At 38.8% G+C, this 22318-nt stretch overlaps 1 protein-coding gene and 2 pseudogenes across 3 annotated transcripts in view; 2 read left to right on the top strand and 1 right to left on the bottom strand.

The window, feature by feature from the left end:
* The first annotated feature begins 496 nt into the window (after window positions 1-496).
* Window positions 497-4069, top strand: LOC149021990 (cationic peroxidase 1-like; annotated as a pseudogene). The gene is made up of 3 exons (XR_016172388.1): window positions 497-899; window positions 1048-1239; window positions 1318-4069. The product of XR_016172388.1 is annotated as a cationic peroxidase 1-like (transcript).
* Window positions 4070-5116: 1047 nt separating this feature from the next.
* Window positions 5117-7588, bottom strand: LOC149021989 (ABC transporter F family member 4 pseudogene; annotated as a pseudogene).
* A 3885-nt stretch (window positions 7589-11473) lies between these two features.
* Window positions 11474-22318, top strand: part of ATATH8 (Protein kinase superfamily protein) — a 42724-nt gene continuing 31879 nt past the window's right edge. For both annotated transcript variants that reach the window (XM_089150192.1, XM_089150194.1), the window contains exons 1-7: window positions 11474-12028; window positions 13946-14121; window positions 19260-19425; window positions 19642-19694; window positions 19844-19987; window positions 20111-20215; window positions 20363-20488. In XM_089150192.1, coding sequence (XP_089006318.1) covers window positions 11728-12028; window positions 13946-14121; window positions 19260-19425; window positions 19642-19694; window positions 19844-19987; window positions 20111-20215; window positions 20363-20488 — 1071 coding nt within the window. In that variant the 5' untranslated portion in view covers window positions 11474-11727. The remainder of the gene's footprint in view (window positions 12029-13945; window positions 14122-19259; window positions 19426-19641; window positions 19695-19843; window positions 19988-20110; window positions 20216-20362; window positions 20489-22318) is intronic.

Below are 22318 nucleotides of genomic sequence, written 5' to 3'. Positions count from 1 at the left end.
GAATTGGTCCACACCAGCCAATTGACACCACTACAAGTATCCTTACAACAAGCCCCAAAAAATAAAAATAAAAGGTAAAACTAAAACAAATTTCAAAATTACCAATTGGATTATAACTCATATTAAGTCCATTTCTGACAAGAAAATGAACCATTCATTTCGTTGTAGATGTGTGACATGTGTCTCAACATCACATCAAATGGTTGAAAATTATTTATCAGTCACATTAAATAAGTGAATTTCAACAATTTTATATGACGTTGAAACACATGACACACATTTATAAATTCTTGCAAGAAAATGGACCTGATAAATTCCCGATGGTTATGGGTGTCAAGAAAAACCAAGTTTTCACCAACACTAAATAATGGTGCAAGCCACCCAATGTGCGTGAGGGGTAAATTATTTTCCTAATTTTCATTCATTTATTTATTTTTGTATAAAGGAAACTTCCTCTTACCTCCTCAGTACTATATCCAGCTATGGTCAGTTCTCTCCAGCTGTGGTCGGTTGTCTCTCTCTCTCTCTCTTTCTCTCCCTCTCACACACACAGTAAAAGCTCGATCTATAAATAAGGGGAGCCTGAGGTAGTGTTCTGCAACTAAACTACTCAGGAAAAGCTCGATCATTCCAGCTTCTTCAATTTCATTCATTCACTGTTTTAGTTCTCTTTGAGTGTAGTCAAGACTCTTAATCATGGCTTGTTCTTCCTCATTTATTGCCATTTTCTCAGATTTCCTGGTTCCGGGGGTGGCCTCTGCTTAGCTATCCCTCCCTTATTATGGACCCTTCATGTCCCAATGCTCTCTCAACCATCAAAGTCTGCTGTGGACGACCTGGTTTTCAAGGACCCTCTAATGGGTGCTGACATTCTCCGTATGCATTTTCATGACTGTTTCGTGAGTGAATCTACCCTCAGTCGAACTTCTCTTTTTTTCTCTAGCTAGCATTTCTATTCCATTCCTTCTCTTTCACCAGTATCGATTTCCTTACCTTACAGCGCAGAGATATTAACAGCAGTTGCATTTTTACATGTATGTGCTACAGGGTTGTGATGCATCGGCTCCTTTGGACGACACGCTAACCTTCACGGGAGAGAAAACTGCAAAACCAAATAAGAATTCAGTTGAAGGGTTCGACGAGATGGACATCATCAAATTCACAGTTGAGAGCATCTGCCCCTGTGTGGTCTCTTGTGCTGATGTTGTTGCTGTTGCTGCTCGCAACTCGGTTGTCGCTGTAAGCCCTCATCACTCGTAGCTATATGTGTTTCATGTGCATTTTGTGCAACTATTTATGAAGAACTATGCGTTGCAGTTGGGTGGACTTCCAAGGACGGTTCAGTTGGGCAGAAGAGATTCAATTACAGCAAGTTTAAGCACAGCAAACGCTGACCTCCCCTGCCCCAACCTTAAATCTTAGTGACCTGATCTCGACTTTCTCCAACAAAGGTTTCACTATGGATCAAGGAAATGGTAGCTCTCTCAGGAGCTCACACCATAGGTCAAGCTAGGTGTGCCGCATTTAGAGCTCGTCTCTACCATGAAAAGAGCATTGATAAAGATAAATCCTTTGCTTCATCCCTGGTGAGAAGTTGCTCAACCACAAGCGGTAACGATAATCTCTCTCCTCTTGACACTATAAGTAGAACTAGTTTTGATAATGCTTATTACAAGGACCTATTGAGCAAGAAGACTTGTGACACTCTGATCAACAGCTCTACAATTGTGGCTCTACAGATTCTCCGGTTATCACCATCGGCACAAACTCTTCGGCTTTCTTAACTGATTTTACAAAGGCAGTGGTAAAAATTTGGAAATCTCAGTCCTCTCAGGGGTAGTTATTGTTCTTCTTGCATTTGACTCTGATCTCTCTATTAGTAACCATGAGAGGACTAGGATTTCCCATTTTCAGCATTGCCTTTGCAAAATCAGTCAAGAAAGCCGGTTTGTGCCGTAGGTGGTAATCTGAGAATCTGTAGAGCCACCACTGGAGAGCTGTTGATCAGAGTGTAACAAGCCCTTCTTGCTCAGTAGGTTGGTCCTTGTAATAAGCATTATCAAAACTAAGCATTACCAATAATAGTTGTATAAAGTTTGTTGTCTACCAATAATGCGATTGTAAGTGAATTGAAATATAGTTAATATATATTAAATTGACAGAATGATTTATTAAACTGTGTTTATTGCTCCCAGAATATGCAACAATTTTGCAGCAAAGCCAACTTGTCAACTGGAGCCAATTAGAGGGAGTAAGAATTTGATTTGCTAAAAACTCCAGATCATCTAGAAAGAAAGGCAAAGCCCTAGAAGTTAAGTTAGACTCTGCATCTTCTATTTGCATATAGATCCATAAATTGGGCTCAATTGCTGAAGACCTCTGGATTAAATTCCAAATTTGAGTATTTTTATATTGAGGGGTTCATTTTCGTTTTCTTAATGAATAAAGAATTCATAACCAAAAGCAAGGAAAAGGGGAGAAGGGAGAATACAAGAGAGAGGAACAGAGACGAGACGAGCCTAGCAAAGTCAGAAGGCACAAAAGGAACAACACTTCAACTTTTTAAAATTTTCCAAGCAGTATCTTAAAAAGTCTCCTAAAAGATTGACTGACTTTTTATGTATATAATCCACCAAATTATTTTTGTGATTCTCCTTTTTTCCCTCAAGGGTTATTGGTCAAATCAAACAAAATTTTCTTGTTCCTCTCCTCCGCTTGGCTCTTGAGTTCTATGGAGAAAACCAGAACTGGTACACTTGGGTCGGTTTGTTCCTGATTTCTCAGAAGAATATTCCTTTGACATTGGTACTACAGGTGAATTTCCCTGTCAGATCAATGCAGGAATGAAATATAAGAAGTGGACATCTTCCCATATTCAAATCCTGTGTTATTCTAGGCATGCATTCTCTCTCTTCAAAGTGGCCATTTTTCACTCTCTTTCATGCTGCCACATTTGAATGTTGAACAGTGACTCCCCATAATGCAGCTAAAACTCGAACTGGAAAGTGGCCTTGCTATCTTCTTCCATGCTGCCTCTTTTTAAGGCTTGAGTGGCAAAGCTCCACATGATGCAGCAAAAACTCAACCATGGAAAGTGGCCATTTTTTTTCATTTTCTCCCCACTCTCTTTGGTGCTGAACTTTGATGGTGCCTATGTGGTAGTCCTGCTTTCCAAATAAAACAATACAGAGCTTTGAAGCTCTGAAATCACAAATGGCCATTTTCTTTTTGCAACCAATCCCTCCTCAGCAAATTTTCTACCTGAGGAAGCAACCAACTTCCTGACAACCCCAGCCCCGCCTCCCCCCAGAAAAAAATCGAATTATTTTCTAAGAAACCAATATACAAAATCGAACTCATCAAAGAGAGCCATAATCAGTTTAGTTTCTATTTTAATATTTAGCAGTACTTTTAGTTTGTATTTATGTAACTTCTTGTCCTAGAATCCACCACCGCATGTAAGGACCTACACTTCACTAGTTCCAGAAATGCCTGAGAGCTCAACCCCATGATTTTAATGAACGAGGTTTGCTTTGTCTTTGTACTAGTAGCCGTGAGAAACAGTGGTCATGAGACTTTGTCAGGGTTAGTTAGAGACTGACAAAGGCCTTGAACATATCCCCCTATTCCTCCCTTCTCTATTGCTTCTATTTATTACTACTGTAAACCTGGTTATATGGAGTCTTTGATACCTGTTACAGCATAGTTGTCAAGGCAACACTCAGATGCTCAAACAGCAAACTGGTGCCTAGGAGTTCAGTGTCACCTCGGCAACACCTTGTCACCTAGCTGGTGTCACCTAGCTGGTGTCACCTTAGTTTTATTCCAACCCCCACCCCCAAAAAAGAAAGAAGGGGGAGGGCAATGCCTATAACACCATGACAACTATGTTTACAGCAGTGATGTTGCTAGCTACTCTGTAAGTAGACGTGTTGACATCATCCAGCAACTACAAGGTAAAGTCATTGTATATCTTCTCTGACATGCGGCACCTACTGTGGAGTTATCTTAGAGCAGATCTTTCAGTCCTCCACAACTTCTGTTCTAGCCATCATAATTGACATTGTTTTTTTGGGTGTAATCCTGGATTTGCAATCTTCCACTAACCCCCAGCTTCATTCACATCTAGTGATTGGAACTTCTCAAAGTCATTGTGTCTTAACCTGACCATTAGATTGCAACCATACTCTTATAGAATTGTTCAATTATACTGGGGTGATGTTATAGCTTAGTTTCATTACCACCAGACATGGTTTCTTTCTAGTTAATGCAGTTTCATGTTCTCATCTTATTCAATATGCCATATGGTTTTTGGTTTATGTGGTTATTTGTTACTGAACCTAGGAACAAATTAAGGAAGAGGAGAATTACCTGCTCACAAGCATCACTTTAGGCATTTGGGCGGAGAATGAATTCTCTTCAGAATTCTCCTCTTCATCTTGAAGTTCCTCCTTTCTTTTTCAACTATTGTTTTGTTTCCATTGTTGTTTCTTTTACTTTTTAAAAGTACGTATGGTGACAAAAATGCATGGTAGTCTATCACAATAATGTGTTCCATCTACCAAAAGGCTTTTATAACTGGGAGGAAAATCAAGGCACACAAACGGTAAGGAACTCACATGCCCAGGTGCTGGAAAATGCCTTAATGCAAAATCAACATCTGGACAACAACATTCTCACAGCATTTAAAAACTCTCGAATACACAAGAGTTAAACAGAATCCCATGTATGAAATCTGAATCCACAGACCAAAACAGTAAATGCCTCGCATGTACATAGATGCAGGAACTTAGACATAACATTCCTATCTCCATCTAACAGCCAATAAGGAGACTATTAGACTAACCGATCCCTTAATTAAATAATGAAATAATGCCAAAAACAGAGAAAATGGAGAGGAAGAAAAAAGCATCCCCAATGTCCAAATCTCTCAGAAAAACTTCATCAATTATTAGTAGTTAACTTTATTTAATTGGTGGCATCAAATCAAAGACATAAAACAGAATCACACATATTGAACACATACAGAATTTCAAAATGAGAAATTGCATAATTTGAGTACAAATACATCAGAATTTCAAAATGAGAAATTGCATAATTTGAGTACAAATATATCATTATGAATATTCTCATCTGATTAGATAAACCCAGAAACACAATTTTTGGGCTTTGTATTCTACATTTCCTCGAGATCAGAGAAAAAGACTCTAATATAACACAAAGATTCAACTATTTTAGAACTCTCAGTAATGTTACCCAAAAACAGAGAGAACGATCTGAAGAAAAAGCTTATTATATGATTGAAACAATAAATACCTAGTCTTAAAAGCTGATTCAATCATCCACCTCTGCCTTGATCTCTTTCATGAGCTCGTCTTTGTAGTCATCAAAAGTCCCTAGGAAGCTTCTCACAGTCCCATTTTCTACAACCCAGATCTCACTCTTTTCTTCATTATCACAGACCCTTGATATTAACCTAGAATCATGACTGACCAATACTACTCCACCAGTAAACTCATCCAGTGCGTCAGCCAACGCATCAATACTTTGCATATCCAAATGATTCGTGGGCTCATCCAATAGCAAAATGTGAGGCCTTGACATGGAAATTGAAGTAAAAACAACTCGGGCTTTTTGCCCTCCTGATAATTTTGCAATAGGAGTAAGGTGGTTATGGCTAGGGAGCCCAAATTTTCCAAGCTTTGCGCGAACAGCTTCTTGTTTGCTTAAACCTTCTTGATCTGGATGAAGCCGGAGAAGATATTGAACTGGGGTCTCATCCATAGTTAATAGATCCACAAAGTGCTGTGAATATCTCCCAATCCTGAGCTTCTGACTTCTTCTTACTTCTCCCTCACTTGGAACCAAATCTCCAGCCAAAAGATTGAGCAGGGTCGATTTCCCAGCTCCATTAGGCCCAACAATGGCTACACGGGTTCCCATATCAATACCCACATCAACATTAGAAAGCTTAAAATCCTCCCTATTTGGATAGCTAAAAGTAACTTCAATGAGCTGCAAGAGAGGTGGGGTGAGTTCAGTCGGTTCAGGGAAGTGGAACTCCACACTGTAATCCCTCCATTTCTGAGGAACCTCGGGTGGGGCGTCGTCTTCGTCCACCTTCCCCTTTGACTTGTTCTTTGATGCTTCCTTTGCCGCAGCAAATTTAGCTCTATCCTTAACCTTCTCCTGCTGAACCCGATTCCCAGACCTCCTTGCAGCCCTAACTTGCTTCTCGTAGATCTCATACTTTTTGTTCGTCTCCTTGCGGCGCTGGTCATACCCAGATTCAAATTCATCAAAATTGCCTCGATAGAAATGGAGTTTCATATCATGGAGATGAATAATATCAGAGCAGACGGTGTTGAGGAAATCTCTGTCATGTGAAACTACAACAAGAGTCTTCTTCCACCTGCACAAGTACTCCTCTAGCCACAGAACAGCTCTAAGGTCAAGATGGTTTGTGGGTTCATCAAGCAACAGAAGGGTTGGCTGCACAAACAAAGCCCTAGCCAATGAAATTCTCATCCTCCAGCCACCACTAAAGGACTTGGTAGGCCTACCTTGCATCTCCTTTGTGAAACCCAAACCAGCAAGAATCTTTGATGCGTGAGCCTCTGCCGCATCAGAGCCCATCAACTGCAACCTTTCATACAAATCTACAAGCTTCTCACCTGCAACTCCATCATCGTCTTCTTCTTCTTCTTCTTCTTCTTCAGCAGAAGCTCCATTCTGTAGAGCAGCAACCTCCTGACGAAGCTTCACGAGTTCTTCATTGGCTGAAACCACAGCTTGAAGCGCCGTCTTCTCATCACCAACCACCTCCTGTTCCACCAAAAGCACATCTATGTTCTTTGGCACCGGAATCTTCCGCCAAGCAAGAAGCTTTAACAGGGTCGACTTCCCCATCCCATTAGGACCAATCAAACCGTATCTCTTGCCATGAGAAATCTTCACCGAAGCATTTTTCAACAACTCTTTCCCTCTCGCCGACACAGAGAAATTCTCAACCGTGATATCCTTTACATTAGCATCTGCAGAATCTTCACCATCAAGGACCGAAGCCCGGCTACCAATTACAACAGTGAAGGCATCACGATCGTCTCTAAGGGCTTCTTGGCGAGCTTGTTCTACAACATGGGCAGCAATCATATCCTTCTTCTCTCGCTTCTTTAATTCTTTCTCCGATACAGAAATATCAAGGTCCTTTGGATCGAGTTTCTGCTTAAGGGCTTTCTTCTTTTCTTCTAGTTCAATATCGATTTCTTCTTCGTCATCTGAGGGAGGGAGATCGACACCATCCGTGTAAGAAGAGACCTTTGGGGCTGATTTTGATTTTGAGGAAGAAGTGTTCTTGGTAGGTTTATCAGATTTTTCATCCATGCTTGCGAGCATGGCTGAGACGGAAAGCCTCTTCCCTTCTTTGGGTTTTGAGGCAGCGCCCGTTTGTTCAGCCTTCTTCTTTCCCATCTCACTCTTCTTGAACTTGAGAGCTCTCTATTTCTTCTCTAGGGTTTGTATCTACAGTTCTTTCTCTGAGGGTTAAGAGGTTGCAGAGAAGAATTTATGCGGATAACCGATTGTTCAATCTTTTCGTTCTCTCTTATTTTGTTCTATAGATTCTTTTCAGTTTCAAAACCGAACGAGCAAATGCACGCGTGTATATCTAAAAAAATATATAAAATATTCAAATGAAGAATTTTTAATACGTTCGAAGATACGCAAAGTGTGCCACATTACACCAAAATGTAGTACTTTTTTAAATTATGGATACATTGAGGATGTTTAGAAAAAAACAAGTTGGTTGTACAACTAAAATTGGTTGTACAACTAAAATGATTAAGGTGCAATATAGGATTTCAAGACCACGTGCTCTAACTTGGAATAAGCCATCTGCGGAATGGATTTCTCTCAATTGTGACGGCTCTGTCATGGGGAATCAAGGAGGATATGGGATTCTTGAAAGAAATGAAATGGGTGAAGTTATCTTCGCTGCTGCTGGTAGATGTCTGGAAACAAATGTTATTTGCATGGAGCTCACGGCCATTTGTCGATGGACTAGTACTAGTTTTGGAACATTCTATCCAGGAGAGTCCAAATTTGTTCTGATACATCGAGTGCTATTGCTATGATTTGATGTAGGTTTACCATACCATGACATGCAACTAGAGGATGTCTGTGACATCCAAGACTCATTGAGACGGTTATGCCAATATGGGCTTCATCATGTTGTCCATGAGCTTAATGCTGGAGTAAATTTTTTGGTTGGGCTTTACCCATCTATACATGAAATTTCTGTCTCGTATTATAAAAGATGACGCTGAAGGGAAGACTTATTTCAGACTGTAACTTTTCTTTTCTTTTCTTTCTAAAAAAAAAAAACCATATATAATGATTAAGTGCAATTAGTTGAGCATACAAGACTAATCTGTTAATCATCTAAACTAACACATACACTTATAATTGCAAGGAAATCTAAAAGTAATCAAGAATTGAGCAATTAAGATGGAAAAAATTATTGTAAACATAACCAAATTCTTTTTCTACAATGATATATGCAGGCCAAATGAAGGTGTGCGGGCCAAGTGGGCTGATATGGACAGCAACACCAAAAGGCCGGAGAAAGAATCCAATCAAATAAAGAAAACTCAAGAATCCCGAAGGCCACAGAACAACCCCACGGATGGCATCAGGTCGATTGAGCCGATTGGAGGAGAGCCGACCGACCAAACCAACGGTGGGATGCATTGGAGACTCTAAGTTGCCGATTGACGCAAACACCCGTTAAGTCGAAGGAACCGAGTGATTCAAACCTAAGTAAAACAAAAGGAGAGCAACCCGCGAAGAGGGAGGACGAGGAGCGGGAAAGCGGGGCGAACCAAAGACGGGGACGGAGAGAAGCGGGAATAAGTCTCATCCTTGAACTCCCTCGACACGCGGACCAAACCGTTTGAACAATAAGAAGGCTGTGAAGGAAGTCTGCGACGAAGAAAGGAAGAGAAAGAAGAACAGCGAGAAAGAAGGGAACAGGGAGGGTTAAGAGAGAAAACGAAAAGATTGAAAAGAGAAAAAAGAGTTGGAGAAAAGAGAAACAAAATGACAGCACTACACAAGGAGGAACCGAACAAGAGCATATCAGGTTAGTTAATGATAAGAACCAGATCATGAATGTAATGGGGAACGAAATGGTACAGGACCAGCAGAGAGCCGGGGTGGGGTGGGCCCGCGAATTGCAAGACTGCAGGATTGTGTCCGGGCGAAAACAGGAGTGTATGAGTAATAACGAAACCAGGGGGACCCGGGAGGGCAGGCCGAATCACGACCGGGCATGCGTTTTGTTTATTTTCTGGCATATATGGAGTGCCTGATGCGAGTGGGGACCGCGGGGACCCGCCCAAGTGGGGGGCGCGGCGGCGTTGTAGCTACGAGATGTTCTAATTAATCTTGTTTGGTTAAGAAACTTCCTTGAAGTGAATTTTTGAGACCGTTCCCCCTCTGTGTCAATGGAAATAACATATTGAATAACAATCAACAAAAGTGAAAATTTTAATTTGAAAATAAAAGACCTTAGCAAATCGTTGAAGGTGAAAGGTCTAATTTGAAGAACCAAGTGTGGTGTAGAGATCCTTGTAAGTTTCATACTTCGGGCTACTTGTCCTAAAATACATTACTTAATTTTAACTAGTGTCATCCTCAATTTTCATTATATTGATCATTTCTTATAGGTTTAAATAATCAATATAGCAAACAAAAATATTTATTTTCAGCAACCTACTTATCTATTTTGCCAACTGAACAAACTATAACTGAAGTTCTGAAAAAAAAAAAAAACTAAAATTTTGTGATTTTCTTAGAAATCACTGAGAATTCTGAAATACTAAACACCCATGAAGAAGGTGGTTTCAACTAAAACTGCTACTCTTTGTGGTCTCTGATGGCCTACTCTAAAATTGCTTAGGGTGTTGAGTGTTGGCTTCCACAAATGTGTTAACGTACTCAACTTTGCAAGGAATTGTTGTTATTGGGTATGTATTTTCATTCACACTTGAATAGCTTAGCAGAGCCCAAAAGGACCTGTTTCATCTAAAGTGGGCATCTTATGTATAGCACGCACAACCCTTTCACTCCTCACTTCAAACTTCAATCTCAGTTCCAGATTTTACACGACGCTTAGTGCTTTTCTTGCTTGAAGATGATGAAGAATTTACAAACAATTATAAAACACTATACTAAAAAAGTTGGTATAAAAATCACTATACTAAAAACACAAATATGAACTCATTTGTTTTTTGATAAACAGTTGAGATCTAGATGGACGTTACAGGTAACAATTATTAATACTACATAGACTAGGATCCTTTTGTTCAATGAGATACACAATCCTTGTCAAGTAGAACCTTTATCTTTACTCACCGAAGTAAAAAAAAACCCTTACTTTTTATTTATTTATTTATTTATTTTTTTTTTTGGTATCTGTAGTTCGTCCAGGGCCAGATTGTGCGCATTTTGATTACATCCTCATGGGGATGCTTGTTGTCTATAAGGGTCAAACCCATTACCTCTCCATTGTTTTTGTATGTATCTTACCACTCTACCAACCCTGCATTGACAAACCCTTTACTTTTTATTACTAGATCGCATATGGTTGGACATATCTAGATTATGCGTGTTTCTTGCAATGGATTGATAAAATACACACTTAGCCCGAAAGGATTCATTAATAATATAAAATACTTTTTTAAAATAATTTTAAAAAGATATATCATTTAATATAATGGATACATGTGGAATATCATCATATATAGAGCAAATTATACTGTCACCAAAAAATGGATGCTTTAAAGCACTGACACCCACTTTATATTTAAAAAACACATAAGTCCTATTGTTATAATGGTTAGTGATATTATTATAAATACTATTATACCCTTCTAAGAAATCTTATTCTCATTTGGAAAAAAATAAATAAATTTAATGAAGACATTGTTTTTAAATTTTTGTTTCTCTTCAGATTTTAGTAAGAATATTTTTGAAATTAAAAAAAGAATAAATAGTGAGTTAACTATTTCATTTAATGAAAGTGGGATATGAGTGCTTTTGCTGTATATTATATATTTGTAAAAATACAATTTGATTGGAAATGGCTATAAATTTTTTTTTTGGACAATTCCTTTTATTTCCTAAAATGTTCTTTTTGGACAATATTTTTAATTTTAAGATCTAAGGTTTATTGACCAAGGGGGGCAGTCCGGGCGGCTCTCCGGCCGAGGGTTCGCTCCTGCGTGAAAGCTTGAAAGTGTTAGTTTGGTGCCAACCGAGTCACTCGCGGAATATTTTTCGGACAATATATTTTTTAAGTTTAAAAACGCATTTTATATTATATAAAGGATATTATAATATTTCCTTGAAAATTGAAATGCAAAACGTGCGTTCGTTTCCTGCCATTCGTTTATATGGTTTTATTGGTTACTTCATAATTTTATTTGGTTTCCTCCTTCGAATCTCTGTAACGTTAACTGTATAATCGAAGTCTCCTGTCTGTAGAAAGCCTCAGAAGATGATAGAATCTTGGGTAGTAATCAGTTAACGTTTGAAAGTATTTTAATCAATTCAACAACGAGCTTCCGAGTTCCATCCATGGAGTAGGAGTAAGAGCAGGCCAAGAGAGTGAGGGAAAGGAGGCCCTTAATCTACTCCGTGTTTGCGCGGAGCTTGAAGGTTTCTCTAATGGCGTCTGTGACAGCGTCACTCCCACTTTCTGCTGTTTACTCTAGTCGCCTATCCTCAAATGTTAAACGAAAGAAACAATTGACCATCGCCGGGAACTTCAATCACTTAGGTCAGATTGTTCGAAAGGACATAGAATTCTTGAAGAAGGGTATCAACAAGGGAATGCGCTGGGTCAGTGAGTCGCCTCGCTTTCAACAAATCTCCAAGACATTCGACGACCTTCTTTGGCTTCGGACCCTCGAAGACCCCGAGGCTTCCACTGCCCCGTTTCCGCCCTGGCCTCAGCCTTGCTACCCAGGTTCTTCCCTTCCTTGTTCATTTCTCCTTTTTTGTTTCTTTCGTCTTATCCTTTATCAACAGTGTTGGGAAAAGAACGGAGAGGGGTTCCCTCAGTTTCCCCCCGTGTAAAGATCGACAGAGAAAAACAATAGGCGGGGGGGGGGGCGCCGCGCCCCCAAAAACCCCGGGGGGGGGGGGGGGTAGTTCTTTTTCTTTGGTTTCTGGGTTATGATCGCAATACCTGTTGGAAACTTGCAGTGTTGTCTATTAAAGAAATGATAGAAGGAAAAACTCACGAGATTATTTGATGGAAGAAAGTAGAGTGATCATCATCTTCTGATAATGTGATACGCAGTTTATAAATCATGCAATTCCTAAACTTGCAATAGATAATTCAGCTAATGCTGATGGTGTCAATGCACAAAATAACGCAGGGGTCATATATGCACGTCAAAATGAACCCAGTTTTTTTATCAACGCGTTTCAAGTTATCTCCTGGAGCATAATCTACATCCAAGTTCTCTTAGGAGGGTTACTAATGCTTGATGTTAAAATGGGCAATCTAGTGGGCACTGTAATGATTGCTGTGACATGTCGTTTTTTATGAAGTTCTGTTTGTTCTTCTTGTGTTTTAAAGGATTGACCTTAACAAATCTGGATAATCTGTATTTTGACACTTCTTACTATTAGAAGGGGGTTTCACATTCACAGTAAAGCTCGATACATAGTGATATCCTATAATAAATGGAAAGAAAATGCTAGTACAGGTAAATTATTTTTTTGGATAAATGATTGTCTTTTTATTAGGAAAAAATGGGGGGGGGGGATACGGAAAAGGCAATCTCCTGCAACCCCAATCGCAGGAAGGAGATTCCATCAAAGGAAGGCATTCTCTCCTACCCAGGGTTCCACACAAGAAAATAATCCCAAATTCTGTTACATTCTGAAGTAGACCTGAGTTTCTGCATCCTTCTGAATAAGGTCTAGCTCTCCTAGAAAATCACTAGGTACCCACTCCACCTGGCTCTCTCTCTCAATTGGATGCCAATCAAGAAATCAGCTGTTTGGTTTTGCTTCCTCTGCACAAGCACAAATTCTCTTGCATGAAGGACAATTTTGATCTGTCTTATTTCTCCTTCAAAGGTTGGATTGTCCACAGCCCTTGGATTCTCCCATTAATAATATCTATTGCCAACTTGGAATCAGTCGGATAGAAACAGTCAACAGTCCTTTTGATATGCAGATTTTCAAGCCTTAATAGATTGCTTTTGTCTCCGTGGCTAATGCCTGAAGCTGTTCTCCCTTACTTGCAAAAGCCAGGATAGTATCTCCCCCTTCATATCACACCTCCATAAGAAGCTGCTGGGTTGATAAAGCCCCATCATAATGCAGTGGAACCACATGTTTAAGAGGCTTGAAGAAGGAACAAGGTATAGGCAGCATAGACTTCCTCCTCAACTTGTATATTCCACTTCTCAGCTGTGTAGGAAGACAGGTCAGTTCTTTCAAGAGGGTAGGGATTGGCAGCCCACATATGCTTAACATCATGTACTACTGTTGCTACAATTTGGTCTGTGGTCCTTGAATTGTTCCGGAAGATCCTGATGTTTCTCTCAGTCCAAATGTGTTAATGTGTTAATTGCTTTGCCGTATCTGCTTGTAGTGTAAATCTTTCTTAGGACTTTGGCTGCTTGCGCAAGGAAGGTGTATGAATGCTGTTCTGGGTGTTGGATTGATTGCCAATTAATGTTTCTTCTCTTATTTAAATAGTTGTTATTGAAAAATTTTATACCAGAGATAGGGAGGGGCCAAAAGGGGTGTTGCATTTTTCTCTCTCAACTTTTCCTCATTTTGTTTGTTGATAATTCATCAATCTCTGTGCTTCTTTATTTTGGTAAGCTTATAATGACATTAGAATATGGCATTATTCTGACAGAACTATCAGGCGTGGATTTATTTATGGCTGATTTAAAAGCTTTGGAGGCTTATGCTAGTTACGTTTACCATCTGTCCAAGATTTGGTCTAGACCTCTTCCTGAAATCTACAACCCAGAGGAAGTTGCTGAGTATTTCAGTTGCAGACCTCATTTGGTGGCTCTTCGTCTAATTGAGGTAATTGCTTCACTGTTGTCTGATTTGTATTGAATGATAATGTTCTTCTGGATTTTGGTCCTTAGATTGAAAAGTTCAATGAGTATGGCAAATTCTTATAATTGGACACTTTCCCCTGAATTGTGATTGAGAACATTCCTCTTTCTTGCATCTCTTCTATCAGAATTTTGGAAAATTTTGGAAACCTATGCTGTTTGATTTGGTGGTTGAGAAGGCTTAATCTAAACACTATAGCAGCCTAGCATTTGGTCCCTCCATCCCAAATGAATTTGGCAATTCCTCATGGGAAGTTGATGTAGCTGCAATAGGGTGAGCGCCAGAAAAACCAAGATCAAATAGATGAACAGCATTCAAATTAGGGTTTACTAAAGCCAAGGCTGTTAGGGTTTGTAGGGCTTCTTGGATGGAGTTTCATGTCAGATTTAGGGTTCAGGTTTGCATTTAAGAAATCTGAAGTATTTTGTTTGTATTTTCAGATTTCAGATAGGGTTAGCTTTTGGTGATTCTAAGATATCAAGGTTTTTAGGGTTTGGAGGGGGAAACAATCGAGTAGTGATGGGAGTAGGGGAATATGGATCTAGAAGGGTGGGGATTCTGATGGAGGGTTTGGGAGATATGGAAATTAGGGTTTAAAGGGAAAGAAAACGAAGGCTTCAGGCTAGGAGAAGGAGAAACTAGGGTGGGGAAAAGAGGTGGGAATTAGTCTAGGCTAGTTACTTACCATGACTAGAAGCCTGCGATGGGGATGGTGAAGTGTAGGCAGCCAAATGATGCTGCCAAAGGAGAATTCCTTCTACTTGAAACCCTAGGAGCTCACTTGATCTCTGGCCCAACAACTGTCTCCAATAAATTTATTCATCAAAACAGTCTTACCACAAGCGCAGACTGTCTTTTTCTAGCCACTTAACATTAAATACCTAATTCAAGTAGGACTTCTACTTATCTCATCCTAGACTGACTCAATGAAAATTTAAAAACAGATTTGAACTCCTATCAAACTCCTAATTACAATTAGACCCAGCTGGGCTTGTTTGGGACCTCCAAATTACCAAAATACCCCTGTTGTGAAATATGCTTTAAATGATGCTGGTAGTACCCTAGTCTGCTGGACAGCAAACCTATTTATTCTTGCAGGCCTTGGAGTCTTCTTGGGGTGTGTGTGGTGACCTACAGCAGAAGTGGCTTTCACTATTCTCTTTTCTCGTTGTCTTATATAAAGTGGAAATAAGAGGCGCTGTGTGGTGTGGGGTTCATTTTCTGGGTTTATTTTGTCCCCTCGCTGTCATGAGTTTTTGGTGTGGATGTGAGACCATTTTGTTGTGGTATCGTATCTCTTTAGTGTGTGTGGAGAAGAGGGAAGGAGACAAGGAAATGTGTTCTTTTGTTCCTTATATGTGGATTGTAGGGTAATGGCTCAATGACGTTCTCCCTGCTGAGGGAAGAAAAAAGGTATCAGTTTGCTTGTATTGAGGTAAGGGTATTGTTCGTATGAATCCACTTATTAGTTGGCCACTTTATTTTGTTCTCTAATATTGCTATTCCTTTTAATGACTAGCTGGCCTAGAGTTGGACTAGAGAATATTATAATCCCATTATTTCTTGGGTAAATATCACTTTCCTCCCCTCTTAGCTGGACAAATAGCACTTACACCCCCTCTTAGTTGGATAATATCACTTACCTCCCCTCTTATCTAGCAAATATATCAAACACCTCCCCTTTGTTAACTTTCTCGGTTAAATTTAACTTTTACTGTTATATATTTTTCTAAAATCCCAAACTACCCTTGACTAAAAATATTTTTTATATTTTAAATCCTAAATTACTATAATCACCCTTACAGTTAAAATACAAAATTATCCTCAATTAAAATAATTGTTAAAAATCAAAACACCATAGTTAAAACCCAAATTATCTTTAATTATTAAAAGCCCAACATACCTTTTTTTAAGAAAAAAAAATTATCAAACAATTAAAGAAAACCCAACATAGCATTATGTGTTTAATTTTATCAAGAAACCTTTTTTTTTTACTTGCATTTTTAATTTTACTTGATAGTAGTACCTGTTTTTTTAATTGTTTGATAATTTTTTTAAAAAAAAGAGGGTATTTTGGGTTTTTAAAAATTAAAGATAATTTAGGTTTTTACTATGGTGTTTTGGTTTTTAAATAATTATTTTAATTGAGGGTAATTTAGTATTTTTACTGTTAGGGTGATTACGGTAATTTAGAGTTTAAAATAAAAAAATATTTTTAGCCAAAGGTAATTTGGGGTTTAAAAAAAATATTTAATGGTAAAAGTTAAATTTAACTGAGAAAGTTAACAGAGGGGAGGTATTTGATATATTTGCTAGGTAAGAGGGGGGTAAGTGATATTATCCAACTAAGAGGGGGTGTAAGTGCTATTTGTCCAGCTAAGAGGGGAGGTAAGTGATATTTACCCATATTTCTTTTATTGGAAGTGTTTTCTGGATTAAGGCCTATGGTTTTCACCTCACAAATGGAAGTTTTTCCCTTGTAAAAATTAATGTATTGTTTTGTAGTTTGGGTTAAGTTTTATTTTTCTGCATTATTAAATTTGAATATATTTTGTTTTCTTTCTTCATTAAGTCGTAGACAAGTGGGAAAAAGGTTTCTATATCCAACAGGTAGTAGTAGAACTTCGTTTTGTATTTTGTCCATAAACAATAAATGGAAAAATTATGACATCGGTGATTAGATTCGAAAGGGAGCAACTGAATAATTTGATAAGTAAAGATGAAAGAGTTATTATACTTTTACAGATTTTTATTTATATGCATGTACTGGTAATAAGACCCAAAAAAACTGTAAAAAGTGAACGGAAAAGCTTGGACCTAAAAGCAGTTTGCTTTATTTGGCAATGGTTTTGTTGTATGATACAATTTTCCATCATGTATGCACAGAGATGTTGATGTATTCATTTTGAAATAAGCAAGTAAAGGGTTGTACATAAGGAAGATTGCCGACAACAAAGTTTTCTTTTTATATCAGAAAGCTTGAAAACCTGAATTACAGATAAAGAAACTCAGTTGAGGATCATTTGAATGGTTTGCAGTCTTTTTATGAACAATCTCTCCTCTATGAAGATTGTGCCATATGATGGCAGGCACGTCTGGTGTTACTGTTCCTCGTGATGTGAACAGGGTTGACCCCCTGCCTGAAACCCTAAGTTGGGCCCAAAACCCACAAATAGGGGAAGCCTCCTAGGCTGGTCCAACCATGGAGGGGCATTTCTGTCTTTATTCCCCCATTCGACTAATTAATCCCTAATTTCAGCATGTGTCTTGAGTTAATTAAGTTTTAATTTCAGCCCTACATCCTAAGAAGTTCAGCTTGAAGACAAGCCCCTTTCATTCCAACAAAAGTTAAAAGTGAAAAATTCCCAATCCAGGAGGTTTTGCGAAGAGGAGGACAGCACCATAAGTGACCACACAGGCAAGGCGAAACTCCCTCTTTTAGACAGCAGGCCTCCTCCATCAAGCCAGAAGTTCCTCCAGAGGTAGTGCCACAGAAATTAGATTAGTTTAGCAACTTCAGAGACTGTGATGGTGAAGATCACTTAGCTGGAGAGCAGCATCAAAGAAAGGAAGTTGCTGTCCACCAAATTTGCCAATGAACCCATGGCAAAGAGGCCCCATAGGCACCTCCTGAGGCAGCCCTATAAGAGTTCACTGATAAGGTAGTACACTTGGACCAATGCCAAGGTCTTAGTAAGATGACAAAAGAGACAAAGCTGCTGACCTTGACAACAAGAGCCATACTAGAGGAGTTTTATGGTGACCCTAAGGTTGAAACAGTGGAAGACAAGAAGGAGGTACAAGTCCTTGATGTCAAGACATAAAAGTTGACAAAGGTGCCCCAACATAATGTAGAAACATGGGCAAATCGGCAACACCAGTCAGAGATTAAGTTATGAGGTACCCACCTCACTGAAGATCCCATATGTCCTTGACACTAAGGGGAAAATAATGCTCCCACAGACACTAGGGCTTCACCAGCCCCTATTCCTGCGAAACACACCCTCCCTTGGGTCTCAAAAATTTTTCTTGGAAGAGATACTACAAGGATTCTCCAAGCTATAGCTATGATACTGACAGAAGTGGTGACAAGGAAGGACTCCAAGAGCATTCACTTCATTTTTCCTCCTTGGGCTTTTGACAAACAGGCTCCGAGGATTGCAGACTTCATCCTCACTAGTCCTACCATACCAGAGTTGTCTTGGAGTAGGAACTAGAGGCGTTGGAGAAGATCCTGAGATCATTAGCAAAAAGGAGGTGGCTCAGGTTGAGGACTCGGCATTTTGGGATGTTTCTCTTCCCTGTAACAATTATTTTGGGGTGAATATTCCTACAGTTTGACTAGTAGACTTAAATAACTATGTAAAAACTGACTCATAGAAGGCTACTAAAAGCCAAAGACTAATTACAAAGAAAAGAAGCAGTTTCTATTATATATAAAGGTGATTGTTTTTCAGGATATGGCCTTTCATCTTCAAGCCAGTATTTTTCAATGGTTTTCTTCCCTCTTCTTCTTCTCCTCTTTTTTTTTTTTTCAATTCACTTCTCCTTCTTCTCTCCATTACTGTTACCTTTTAGCCTTGATACTGTTACATGTTTCTAGAAAGCCTATTACCTGAATCCTGAAATATGCTTACTGTCTCCTGTCCAATAGTGTTGCTTCTTCAACTCAGTTGTTGCCACTTGCCAATATCAATATTCGATCCATGCATTCTGGAATATAAGCAAATTCACTAGGAGGTAGGATTCACCGGGTAAAGGTCTCACAGATTAACTATGCCATGGCCAACCGACCACCCTTTAGTGTTTTTCTTGGATGGTAAAATTTTAAGAAGAAAAGCTTTATAAAGAGGTCTGTCAGTTTTGCAGTCATATGATGTCCAGAATGAGGCTGCTTCATCCTTTGGTGTACATGTGTGCTATCGGCTGTCTCAGGATATAATGGAGAAGTATCTTATTGTTTCCTCTTATTGTGCATTTTCATCATCTATGGTTGCAAAGCTTCCTTCTATAACTTTGTGATGCCTAATCAAAATGGATGAGATGTTTCTCAACAAATTCTAGTTTGCTGTTCTTATCACGACTTTATGTGAAATCGGCAGGTCTTTTCTTCGTTTGCTTTTGCGGCAATCAAATTGCGAATATTGGGGACAGTCAAGTTTGATAGATCTGGTGTGGACAAAGGTGATACTGGAAACATTTCAGAATACTATACTGGGTCAGTGCTGAAAGAAACAATGCTGAACCTGGGTCCAACTTTTGTGAAAGGTTCGTGGGATGGTCTAATAGAAGATTGTAACTCAAATATTTGAATGATAGTTATTGTTATCAAGCAACCTTTCTATTTCTTCCTTTCTTGCACTCCATAGTCCTTTTGGGATCAAATCATGTGATCTATAACAGAAATGATGGGAAAGCTTTTCTTTTAAGTTTGAACAATTTTTTTTTTGATTGCTAGTTACATGCCTTTGCTTGCTAATGCAGTTGGTCAGTCACTTTCTACAAGGCCAGATATACTTGGGTCTGAGTTTTCCAAGGTTAGATTCTACACTTCAGAGCATGGTTATGTGTCTACAATTATAGGTGGTCTTTGAATTCCTTATTGCAGTATCTGTGTAGACTATCCTGCTATCAGATGCAGTTGCGAGATTATAATACCTAAATATTTCTTTTTGTGCTATTTCAGGCACTATCTGAGTTGCATGATCAAATCCCTCCTTTTCCAAGGAACGTTGCCATGCAGATAATTGAGGAAGAATTAGGCTCTCCTATAGGAACATTTTTCAGCTACATATCCGAGGAACCTGTCGCTGCTGCTTCATTTGGTCAGGTGTTTCTCCCTTTACACATATCTCATGCTACAACATTTCTTTGACAATTCTCGCTGATATAACTATTGATTAATTGATATGTGTTGATACTTTATATTTGACTTCACAAAATTTTGTCATAGGTGTACCGTGGGGTTACACTTGATGGGATAAATGTTGCTGTAAAAGTTCAGCGTCCTAACTTGCTTCATGTGGTTGTACGTGACGTATATATTATTCGGCTTGGGGTTCGTCTAATCTATACTTTTTGTGATTTATATATATTGTATCTCTCCTCTCTCTCTCTCTCTCAATCTATCTCTCAATCTATATATGTGTGTGTGTGTGCGTGTGTGTGTTTGTTCCCAGATAATTTTATCTTTTACCTGTTTCAGCTGGGTCTATTGCAAAAGGTGGCAAAAAGAAAAACTGATCCCCGGCTCTATGCTGATGAGCTTGGAAGAGGCTTGGTTGGGGAGTTGGATTACACTATAGAGGCCACCAACGCTTATGAGTTCATGGTACTTGTTTTCTTCAATATTTCAGTTGGTTGCACTGTTTTCCCCGATAGGTACATAAATTTGCAAAAAAGAAAACCATGATTGAATAAGGAAAAGGAAGAAGAATATAACAAGCTTTATGTAGTTTTAAATATTCAGAGTGATGCCTATACCAATGAGTTGAGATGTATGTTATCCTTTAATAGGTAAAAAATAGGTTTGGAAAGACAGAGAATTGCTCTTCCACATGGTCAAAATTGATTATTGTAACCTAGAGCAAGAAACATGAATAGCATCAATAGTTGTTAGAAAGGTTGAAATTGAATGTCACCAAAAATCAGTGTTGTCAAAGTGTCCGCCTAAGCGGCAAAGCGGTTTTTCAATCGCTTTGTTTTGAACTGCTTAATTGACGCTATTTTTTTTGCTGCTTTGTCGCCTTGTGTGCCTTATTGCCGCCTAGACGCTAAAGCAACCCTTTTTTTGACATTTTCTAAATAATATTTTTTCTGTAATTTTTTTTTAAATCAAAGTTTATTCTACAAAACCATATATTAATTTAATAGGTTAGTCATTTCGGAATTGAGTCCCAAATTGCAAAGGAACTCTGAGGCCCAAAGTGACATAGGTCCTCTACAAGCTCCGGGGCGCTGGCACCACACCCCGCCAGGGCAACCTCCCCAGACCTTGTGCCTGTCGGCAACAGAATGTGAAGCATGAGCCATACTTAACATCGAGAATCAATGAATCATTAATGGACAATGACTTGGAAATCGGAATAATGAGATCTATGAAGTATCGTGTTCGCTCTGTGAGTACATAGTCATTGTTATGATGCTTGATGAGATGAACTTATGTTTGTGTTCTTTTTTTTGGATAATTGTTCATAATTATGATTCTTGAATGCTTTCCTTTTTGGATGAATGTGACTATTGGATGTTTTTTTAAACTTATTATAGAAAGTAGTTGTATTGAAAAATTTTGACCCAACCACTTTGGTTGCCTTATTGTCGCCTAGGCACCGCTTTGTTGCCTAGGTGGAGCCCCAATCGCTTTGGTCACCTTGCCGCCTTGACAACCTTGCCATAAAGTATTCTGTTTCTATATTTGGTGATTGATAAAAGTGCTATGATTTTCAACAATCAAAATGGTCCTTTAGTTTGATAGAGATTTAATGGTAGTAGTTAAGGTTATGGAGACTAAAAGTATTATTCTTTTTTAATTTCATAGTCCTTTAATTAATATGATCAACAGTGACTGTTATACCTGTTAGCAAAATTTGAGAATCATTAGGTATCAAGCTTGCCGTTGATGCCAAGCTCTTGCACCTATAGACTGTAGTATGATTGCCAGTGTTATTGGATTGCCTTCCAAGACCAAGCAGCCAATGTTCTATTGCCAGGGATAGTAAATGCTGAGTTCATGAGATTGCCAACTTTTGAAATATAGCTACATTCTATTACTGTTTCAGTTCTGTTTTTTGACGTGTCTAATGTTACTAGATGCATTGCACTGCATAGATATGCATATGCTAATTGTGCTAGATAAGGATTGAGTAGTCCTTCCATATTTTTAAGTATAAATAAAGTGTGGCTTGTGTCTTTATAACAAGCCAAAATCATTTCCTCTGTTCTTTTCACAGCTTGGTATTCCTCAACTTCAAAAGCTTTTTTGGGTTTTCTTCCACCACCACTAATCCTTCAAGCTCAAGCCTTCCCATATTAAACATGTGTCTGCTAACAACCACTAGTGGGTACCTGTGTACTATGATCTTCATTCCTCCGACCACCATGGCCCACTGAACACCAATAGTTGTCATTCCAATGACTCCCACCAACATTAGGGGCTACATCC

This window comes from Hakea prostrata, chromosome 3 (assembly GCF_041222555.1).
Source record: "Hakea prostrata isolate BN-2017 chromosome 3, UWA_Hpros_2, whole genome shotgun sequence".
Lineage (NCBI taxonomy): Eukaryota > Viridiplantae > Streptophyta > Magnoliopsida > Proteales > Proteaceae > Hakea > Hakea prostrata.
This window is presented reverse-complemented; position numbering and strand designations above follow the sequence as displayed.